This window comes from Gallinula chloropus (assembly GCF_964237585.1).
Source record: "Gallinula chloropus genome assembly, chromosome: 22".
NCBI lineage: Eukaryota > Metazoa > Chordata > Aves > Gruiformes > Rallidae > Gallinula > Gallinula chloropus.
The window spans coordinates 627660-638518 of record NC_140107.1 but is presented as its reverse complement, the minus strand read 5'-3'; the positions used below and the strand labels follow the sequence as shown (position 1 = coordinate 638518).

Genomic DNA, 10859 nt, shown 5'->3' with positions numbered 1-10859 from the left:
GTCTGGTGTTATAGGACCATTCCCTTGGCTAGGAATGCCCTTCCCCCCAAGGTTCCTGGGGCTCCGTGTGGGCTGCCTGGGGAGGTTTCAGCCCAGGAACATCTTTCAGCCTTCACCGATTTTTTTAGGAACTATTGATGTATGATTAGAATTTTCACAGGAGGACACTAGTAGAGCCACAAAATGACATCAGGCACTCTTAGCTCCATTCCCTTGGCTAAGAAAGCCCTGACCCACAAGGTTACTGGTGCTGCTAGTGGGCTACCTGGAGAGTTTTCTGGCCAGGATGCTTTTTCAGCCCTTGCATGTTTTGTTTGCAACCTACAATGAAGGTGGGAGATTCTCCCTGGCCCTCCTTTGGTTATTAATGTATTTATAGAATACATTAATATTATATGGGACAGAGAGAATCTCCCACCTTTATTGGATCCAGGGGGGAACAACTGTGATGGATGATGAAGAATAGGCTGATGTACTGAATGCCTTTTTAAACTCAATCTTTAGTGGTAAGACCAGTTGTCTCTCCATTCCCAGAGCCCTGAGTGAAAAGATGGGGACAGGAAGTAGACTGAAGCCCTGCTTAGATCTGCAAAGGTCAATGTGTCTGGATGGGACACACCCTAAAGCACTGAGGGAGCTGGCAGAAGTGCTCCCCAAGCCACTTTCCCTTATTTACCAGCAGTCCTGGCTGACCAGGGTGGTTCTGCCTGACTGGAAACTGGCACATGTGACACACATCTACAAGGAGGGACTGAAGAAGGATCCGGGGAACTACAGGCCTGTCAGCCTGACCTCAGTGCTGGGGAAGGGGATGGAACTAATTATCTTGAGTACCATCATGCAGCTCATGCAGCACACTCAGGTGATCAGACCCAGTCAGCATGGGTTCAGAATGTGCTTGAGGAAGCTGATCTCCTTCCATGACAAGGTGACCTGCTTAGTGGAGGAGGGGAAGGCTGTGGATGTGATCTACCTGGACTTCAGTAAATCCTTCATCACTGCCTCCCAAAACATCCTGCTGGAGAAACTCGCTGCTCATGGGTTCCATGGGTATACTCTGTGCTGGGTTAGAAACTGGCTGAAGGCTGGGCCCAAAGAGTTGTGGTGAACAGAGTTGAGATGAGAGGAAATGGTTTCAAATTGCCCCAGGGGAGATTTAGTTCTCATATCAGGAAGAATTTCTTTCCTGAAGGGGTAGTCAAGTATTGGAACAGGCTGCCCAGGGCAGGGGTGCAGTCACCATCCCTGTTGGTATTTCAAAGGCGTGGGCCTTGTTCGTTCTGGTTTGTCTAAGCTGTAACAACATGGGCCACAGTCATCCCATTCCTCATGCAGTATCTCCAGGCCTTGTGTGACCCTGACACTACGGAATGACGAGCTGTGCTCTCTTTGCATCATGTCTGTCGGCAAACAGCCAAAAGTTTTCCTTTTTTTTTTTTCTTTATTTTATTTTTATAAACACTTTACAAGCATCTTCATCAGCTGAGTCACTTGACTCCTTGAATCACTTCACAACTTGGGAATTTCAAGGAAGTGTCATACTCACCTTCCCCTGAACCTGCATTACCCCCAGTCTGTCTCTTCATCACCCTCATCACTGAGGTGTTTCCACCTTTCCTGGTGATACGGCCATGCCCAAGGACACCTTCTCCAGACTACCCTGATGTGTGCACTTCACGTTGCTCAACGGTTTCCAACTCCACTCGCTCTTTGGTCATTCAGATGCTGATAAACTTTGAGCTTCAGAGAGTTGGAAAACATCTCATCTTCCAGAAGTCTAATGAACTGTTCTGTCTGAAGTTCAGGGTGTTATGTGACCTTTCTATCTATCTGACTGAAACTGTTCTGGGAGAGAATCTCCTCTGAAAGCTGACCCCCTTCACACGCTGCTTGGCCGTAGCAGGCAGCTGAGGAGAGAGATTTCATGGTTATTAAACTGTGTCATGTTTAACTGATGTTTGTTGTCAGAGAAATCTGTCTGTGTCTGTGAACACAGATGATGCCAGGAAAAGTGTTGGGAGTCCCAGGAGGCCAGTGAGGGAACTGCTGGTCTTGGGGAAGAGCAAAGTTCTCCAGACAGGGTTGGATCTCAAGGGACTGCTTTCCCATCCTGTCCAGAACCCTCTACGAGACCTTTGGACAAACATCCCTTGTAGAATGCTGCTAAAACATCTTCCATGGAGTGAAAAATGACAGACACTTTTTTTTTCTATGAAAAATTCCTCCATTGTGAAATTACTGTGATTGTTTCATCACCCAACTAAAACCTCTCCAATTACTTATACAAGTCTTAATTTTTGAATAAGATTACGTGAAGAGACATGCTTGTAAGGGCTTTCTGGATGTTAATGAGCCCCATGGTGTCTCTGGTGTGTCCACAGAACTCAGATACCAAGAGGAGAGTGAAGAAACTTCTCAAGATTTCAAGTCAGGAGTAATGCCCAAAGTACCTTGAAGCACTAACAGGCCCCACTGGGAGCCATTCCTGACAAAGCCTCCCCAGGGGCTCGTTAGAACAGACAACTGGAGGCCATGAGGACAAACCCAGGCAAAGCACAGGCAGCTCTGATGCTGAGGACACCCTGGCTTGGTCTGATGAAGCAGAAATGCCAAGTGGTGACCCCCAGCCCCTGGGCAGGGAGATCCTGACCCTCACCTGTGTCTCAGGGCTCTTCCTTAGAATGTGGGGAGTGTGACACCAAGGGAAGGAAAGGGGTATGACACATGGTGACCTCCCCTGGGGTAGATGCAAGAAGGCAGCCATGCTCCATGGCCATGAGGACAATGTGTCTCACCTGAGGCCTCTGTGGCAGGGCCATCAGCCACAGCCAAGGGGGCAAAGACGTCATTTCTATCAGGCCCTTTCATCCTGGATGGCACCCTTGGCCATCTGCACCACAGCCCATCCCACACGGCCTCACCCCTGTACCTGGTTCTTTGTAGGCTGCAGGGATGCAACATGCTTCCCCACCTCATTGTCACCTAACAATGTCCCCGCCTGTACTGCTGTCTCTCCATCCTCACCAACTGTTCCCACAAGCACAAAGCCACCAGCTCATCCACACTTCCTCCCAGTGACTGCTTGCACCACACCTCTACCCTCAGAATGACATTTCTTTATCCTCATGTCCACCCTGGCTTTCAGAGCCCTCAGTTCACATGGACTTCCTTTCTTATGTTCTTTTCACATAACACAAAGAGGGCTTCCCTCAGCCTCCCCTTCCCCAGGCTAAAGAAGCAAAGGTCTCTTGGCAGACTTTCCCTGACCACATACGTGTTCCTCCACATTCCTCCAGATCGGGGAGCCCCACACTGGGACTGACTGACTGCTCCAGAGGTGGCATCACCAGTGCTGAGTCCAGATGGACCAGAAGGGCCCTTGTCTGTGCAGCCACACTCCTCCCAGTGCAGCCCAATGTGCTCATGGCCACATCCCTGTTCAGCACCTCTGACTGCTATGGCAGCCCCTGCAATGCCCAAATTCTTCTCATGGTGTCCGGTTCTCCACCCATCATGTCTGAGCTGCCTTGATGTGGGGGTGTTGTGCTGGAACCTTTTCTCATGGTTTCACCCCAGCCCAGAGCCGAGCACCACGCAGCCGCTCTCTCTCTAAGAGGGGGTGTGTGGGGGAATTGGGGGTGGGGGGAAAGGAAGGTAAAAGGAAACCAAAGAAACCCTATACCTCATGGGCGGCAATAAGGACAGTTTACTGGGACAGCAGAGAGAGAAACAACAACAACAAGAGGACATTGTAGCAAAATACACACAACAGGTGATGCACAATGCAGTTTCTCACTGAACCCCACAGCTCTGGCCGCACAGCTCACAGCCATCCTGAAAGCACATGTGTCCTGGAGCTGAGTTCTGCCCCCACCACACTCCTTTTATGGTGTGATCTGAATGAAATAGGCTTTTTTGGGTAGTTTGGGTCACCTGTCTTGGCTTTGTCCCCTCCCAGCTCCCAGGGTGCTCCCCACCTTCCCGTTAGTAGTAGAGAATGAACAACAGAAAAGTCTGATTGCTTGGACACAACTAAAGCCTCCCTGTTATCAGCACTGCTCTCATCCTAACAGCCAAATGTGGCACCACATGGGCTGCTAGAAAGAAAATCAACTGTATTCCTCCTGAAACCAGCCCACCTTTGTAGACAACAAGTGCACTACAACAGCGGGCCCATTCCTGTAGTCATGCAGTATGGATAATCCCCTTGGTTAGTTATGGTCAGCTGGGCCTGTTCTGTCCCTTTCCAGGCACTTGTGCACTCCCAGTTGACTTATTTCTGGAGCAGAACTAGAAAAAAGGCCTTGATGCTGTGCAAGCCCTGCTCAGCAAGGGACAAATGTATTTATTTAGACTTTAGGACTTACAAATCCAAAACACCAGAACTATGGGGGCCACCAACATGAGAATTAATTCCAGCCGCAGAGAAAATATGGGCAGGAGGAGAAGATCTCTTCTGCTTGGAAATCTTCCTGATGTTCCTGTTCATCCAATCCCAGAATTTCTCAAGGTCTCTCTGAAGGGAATCTCTGTTTTACTAATAGTTCACATGTGCTTGCTGATTTCTCTCTGACTTATGGTGCTTCTAACAAAATGACAGCAGTAAGTGCTAAAGAACCTGGGACTCTACTGCTGGACATCTAGCATGTTCAAGAGTGGATGATGGTAGAGCCTGAAAATGACATTTTTAGGACTGTTCCTGTGGCTAGGAATGCCCTGAGCCCCAAGGTTAATGGGGCTGTTAGTGGGCTACCTGGGGAGCTTTCAGGGCACCTTTTGCCATGGAGCTGGTGCTGCACATTGAGCAGTGTCGAAGGTGGACACTATTAAAGCTGGAAATCACATTGGGCAGAGTTACATCCACTCCCATGGCTACAAAAGCCCTGACCCCATGTTCCTGGGGTGCTAGTGGGATACCAGGGGACATGTAAGGCCATGAACATCTTTCATCCCTCACACCTTTAGTTTGGGATGTATTGCTGTGCATTTAGCAGGTTCAAAGGTGGACACTGGTATGGCCAGAAATGACATCAAGCAAAGTTAGGACCCTTCTTTTGTCTCTGAACGCACTGAGCCCTAAGGTACTGGGGCTGCCAGTGATCTAAATTGGCACCCCAGGATACCATTGGCCTTCTTAGCCAGGAGGGCACATTGCTGGCTCATGCTGATCCTGCAGCATATGAATGGGGTCAGCTTTCAGAGCAGATTGTCTCCAAACCAACTTGTGTTCAGATACATAGAAAGGTCACTTATCAACACACTGAACTTCTGAGAGAACCATTTATTAGACATCTGAAAGATGGGAAGTTTTCCAAGTCTCGGAAGACACTGGAGAGCTGAGCAGCATGGAAATGACCAAAGAGCAAGCAGAGGTGGAAACCTACTGAGAAAAGTGAAGTGAATACATGTCTCTAGGCTACTGAGAAGACAAAACAACCAGCAAAATTCGTACTAAATATAGACTGGTCCTAATGTGAGTTCCATGGCCAGTGATATGGCAAAGATGAGCTGCTTAGAAATATCCAGTCCTCAGTTTCCACATGGCATCCTTGAGCTCCTGGTTCCTCATGCTGTAGATGAGGGGGTTCACTGCTGGTGGAAACACTGAGTAAAGAAATGACACTACCAGGTCCAAAAATAGGGAGGAGATGGAGGAGGGCTTCAGGTAGGCAAATATGGCAGTGCTGACAAACAGGGACACCACAGCCAGGTGAGGCAGGCAGGTGGAAAAGGCTTTGTGCCGTCCCTGCTGCGAGGGGATCCTCAGCACAGCCCTGAAGATCTGCACATAGGACAACACAATGAACACAAAACACCCAGTAGCAAAAGAGGCACTGACCACAAGGACTCCAGTTTCCCTGAGGTAGGCATCTGAGCAGGAGAGCTTGAGGATCTGGGGGATTTCACAGAAGAACTGGTCAAGGGCATTGCCCTTGCACAGGGGGAGTGAAAATGTACTGGCTGTGTGCAGCACAGCATGGAGAAACCCACTGGCCCAGGCAGCTGCTGCCATGTGGACACAAGCTCTGCTGCCCAGGAGGCTCCCGTAGTGCAGGGGGTGGCAGATGGCAACGTAGCGGTCGTAGGACATGACAGTCAGAAGACAGTACTCTGTTGTGAACAAAAATAAAAAGAGAAATATTTGAGCCAGACATCCTGTGTAGGAAATGGCCCTGGTGTCCCACAAGGAATTGGCCATGGATTTGAGAACAGTGGTGGAGATGCAGCCAAGGTCAGTAAGGGAGAGGTTGAGGAGGAAGAAGTACATGGGGGTGTGGAGGCGGTGGTCACAGGCTATGGTGATGATGATGAGGCCATTGCCCAGGAGAGCAGCCAGGTAGATGCCCAGGAAGAGGCAGAAGTGCAGGAGCTGCAGCTCCCGTGTGTCTGCAAAGGGCAGGAGGAGGAACTGGCTGATGGAGCTGCTGTTGGACATCTGATGTTGTCAAGTGTGGAGACCTGTCCAAGGAGGGAAAGGCAGCGAGAAATTAGGGAATGCTTCTTTGAGGAAAACCCCTTCTACTTCTCATGGAATGCCCTCATCATATCAGCACTGTGGGGCTGGCAGGAGGTACCAAATCCCCACTGCCAGGGCACTGCTGGGAGCAGCTCACTCTTCCTCCCTGACAATGTCTCTGCTGCTTGGAGCTGTCCCTGCAGCTGCTTCTGTTTGCCCATGTTGCCTCCTGCTCTGTGCTCACAGACCTCATCCAACCTGCCCTGTGCTCAGCTCTGCTCTGCAGACCCCTCTTGGCATCAGGGCACTGCCCTGGGAACCTCTATGTTTGCAGGGATCAGGGAAAGCTCAAATGTCTTCATGATAATCAAATTTTCTCTGCATATTGTCAAGGGGAGAAATAAGTTCTCATCTACCACACTCAGCACAGCCCACAGGAGAGGAAAAGTCAAAGCAAAGACTCTGCCTTTGGAGAAATATTCTCTTTGGCATTTCTCAAGGATCAGCTCTGGCTGGGAGCAAAGCTGACCCAGGCAGCACTTTCTTACAGCAGAGGGACCTTACGTTGCCCTTCACTGATTCACTCCTTCAACACAGAGGTGCTGTCTATATCCCTGTGGAAAGCCCAGCAGGCAGGCTGAGTGCTGACCCCAGGGTCAGCAGCAGAGTTTCTGCCCCAGCACACAGACCCCAAGGTCACAAGGACCCTGCTCACAAGGACAGCCCTGGGCACCCCTCAACCATGCCCAGGAGAAGATAGCTGTCCTGCCCTGTCCCTCTGATGGGGCAGAAGGACATCCCTTCCAGGCAGCACCTTCTGGTCCTATAGAGAACCTGTCCTCCTGACGGACCCCCCCACACTGCCCCATGTCCCAGCTTTAGGAGATCCCTCCAGGAACAGCACCTGCATTGCCCTGCACCCACAGACATACCAGGCAGATTGCTGTGGAGATTTCTCCTCCAGTGAGCTCTCAGCATCCGTCAGCTCTCTCAGCCTCCTAGGTCTCTCCTCGGTGCATACAGGCAGTGTCCCCAGCCCTGTGTGCTTGGCAGAGGAGCTGCTCCTGGCCAGAGCTGTCTCTCTGCAGCGCTGTAATGTTTCATGAGCTCCCACCATCCCAGGAGCCCAGCCCAGCTCCCAGCAGAGGAGCAGGCGAATACGTCACATACTCCGTTCCCCAGAGTCTCCTGTGAGGTGTCCCTGGAGCTCCAAGGAATCTACTTTGAAAGACACTAAGTCTTTACTGACTTTCCTTCCCTTGGGTGGGGAGAAATTCTGCTGTCCAGCAGAGCTGTTTCTGCTGATCAAACCTGAGCTGGGCAGGACAATCACATTTCCTTGTTCTCATATGAGACAGGACCCCCAGGTAGTGACTCTTTCCCCCTGTGAGAATCATTCCAGACCCCTCATCCTTGCTTTGCAGCCCTGGGGCTGGAAGGAGAAGCAGCTGTGACCTATGGCTTCCACAAACCCACCTGTGCTGGGATTCCTCTTGCCACAGTTCTGGTGGCACAAATAGGCTCCTTCTGCCATGGAGCTGCTGGTCCCAGCTCCCATGGGAGTTACTGGGGGTGGAGGCAAGTTGTCATACACCCTTCTCCATGAGAGTGGACTTTGATCTGATGGAAACTGTGTGTCACCCCCATTCACCTGTACTCATAACTGAGGACCAGGAATGACTCTTTCTGAGGCCATGGGAGAGGCTTCTGCTCCTCAGGCACACCTGGGAGTTTGTAAGACAGATCAAGATTGTAGTTTTCCTTGTTATAAATCTCTCCTCACTCCTGTCTTTTACTTCTGAAAACACTTTCCCATACCCAGAGTCAGCAGATTTCCAGCAGCAGCTCCATCAGCCAGTTCCTCCTCCTGCCCTTTGCAGACACACGGGAGCTGCAGCTCCTGCACTTCTGGCTCTTCCTGGGCATCTACCTGGCTGATCTCCTGGGCAAGAGTGTCATGATCATTATTGTAGTCTACGACCATTGACTCCACATGCCCATGTACTTCTTCCTCTTCAACCTCTTGTTGAAGTGGGTTGACCCAGGTGCTCACCAAAGCTGCTCTATCACTCCCCTTCCTCTGCTGCATAAGGGAAAGAAGATGTTATGAAAGGTCAAGATAAGGACGGGGAGAGACCACTCTCCTGAGTTCCTCTCAATAAACCCATCTAATTCATTACCCAATCAAAGAGGGCAGAGGAATAAGAAAGAAAAAAATAATTAAGACACCCACAACCATGCCTCCCTGTTTTTCCCAGGGTCCACTCCTTCTCTAATTCTCTCCTTCCTCTAAGTGAGCAGCACAGGAGGATGGGGAATGGGCATTGGGGTCAGTTCATCACACATTGTCTCAGCTGCTCCTTCCCCCTCATGGGAGGACTCCTCACAGTCTCCCCTTGCTCCAGCATTGGGTCCCACCCATGGCAGACAGTCCTGAATGAACCCCTCCAAGTTCTTCCCACAGAGCTTCAGAGCATCACCAACTGCTCCAGGGTGGGTCACTTTAATGGGCTGCCCTCCTTCAGCAACAGACTGCTCCAGCCTGGGTCCTCCACAGCCCTGCCAGCAAACCTGCTCCAGCACAGGCTTCCTATGAGGTCACAGCCTCCTTCAGATGTCTGCACATGCCTGAGCATGGTGATGTCTATAGGCTGCATGTAGAATCACTGTTCCACATCATCCAGCATGGGCTGAAGGGGAACAGCCTCATTTACCATGGTCTTCTCCATGAGCTACAAGGGTATCTCTACTGTGGGGCTTGGAGGACCTTCTCCCCCTACATCAGTGATCTTGTTGTCTGCAAAGTTGCTTATAGATTCCCACTCCTTTCTCTGGCAGCAAAAAGCAGCAGATAATTTTTAATTCCTTATTAAATATATTGTCACAGCAAATATATTTTCACTCCCCCTCTGCCAAGGCAATGCTGCTGACCAGTTCTTCTATGAAATCCCCCAGATCCTCAAGCTCTCCTGCTCACAGGCCTCACTCGGGGAAACTGTGGTCAGAGCTTGTTTAGCTTTTGGGTGTTTTGTGTTCATTGTGGTGTCCTATGTGCAGCTCTTCAGGGCTGTGCTGAGGATCCCCTCAGAGACGGCACAAAGCCTTTTCCACCTGCCTTCCTTACATGGGAGTGGAATCCTTCTTTGTCAGCACTGACTTGTTTGCCTACCTGACGCCCCTCTCAATCTTCTCCATATTTACAGATTCACTGATTCACAAAAGGAAGGGACCTCCAGAGATCATCAAGTGCAAGCCCCCCTTCAAAAGCAGGGTCCTCAGATGGGTGGGACAGGTCGGCATCCAGATGGGTCCTGAATATCTCCAGAGAAGGAGAATCTACAACCCTCTGACTGTCCCAGGGTTCTGTCACCTTTACTTTTAAAATTTCTTCTGCATTTTGGTGTGGAACTTCCTATGCTCCAACTTGGAGCCATTGGCCCCTGTCCAGTCTCCACAGACAGCTTAACCTGGTAGAGGTATTTCTTTACATGGTGGTTCCACCAGCAGTGAACCCCCCCTCACCTACAGCATAAGGAACCAGGAGCTCAAGGATGCCATGTGGAAACGGGACTGGATGTTTCTAAGCAGCAACCAACTCATCATCTTCTTCAATGAATTGCTGGCCCTGTTGACTCAATGAAATGTAATCATGCTGAATAGATTGATGGAGATGCAGCTTAAGAGACAATTAATATAACTATAATATAAGAATTTTCGTGTTCTTAAGAATAGATTTGTTTTGGATTTTAGTAGATGTGGTTTTCCCCCAGCTGAGAGCTGAGCACCACACAGTCACTTGTTCTTTAAAAGGGAGTGTGTGGGGGGGAAGCGAAGTGTGGGGAGGGAGAGGGAAGGGAAAGGTAAAAAAAACAAAACCAAGGAAACAAAACCCCACAGGTTGGGTAAGGATAGTTTACTAGAATAGCAGAAAGGGAGATATAACAATGATAACAGGACTTTGTAGCAAATATATATGAAACTGGTGATACACAATGCAGTTTCTCACTGAACCACACATCTCAGGCCGTGCAGCCCAGAGCATTCCCGGAACCTGACCATCCCCAAACTGCACGTCCTGGAGCCGCTTCTTCCTCCTCCCACCAGCTCCCCTTTTATGCTGAACATGATGTAATTGGCATGGAATACACTCTTTGGCCAGTTCGGGTCACCTGTCCTGGCTGTGTCCCCTTCCTTCTCCTTAGTAGGGAAATAGGAACAACTGAAAAGTCCTTGATTACTTGGCAACAACCAGAAACATCAGGGTGTTATCAGCACTGCTCTCCTCCCAACACCCAAACACAATATTCCATCCGCTATTAGAAAAGAAAATAACTCCATACCAGCCAAAATCAGCACTCTGACATAATTTCCCATTCAAAGGGGCTGACTGGGGAAGGGTGGT

At 50.0% G+C, this 10859-nt stretch overlaps 1 protein-coding gene across 1 annotated transcript; it reads right to left on the bottom strand.

The window, feature by feature from the left end:
- Positions 1-5512: 5512 nt before the first annotated feature.
- On the bottom strand, positions 5513-6436 carry LOC311199952 (olfactory receptor 14A16-like; the record flags this gene model as incomplete). The annotated part of the gene is made up of 1 exon (XM_084274107.1): positions 5513-6436. The coding sequence occupies one exon, from the start codon at positions 6434-6436 to the stop codon at positions 5513-5515; it is 924 nt and encodes a 307-aa protein (XP_084130233.1).
- Positions 6437-10859: the final 4423 nt, after the last annotated feature.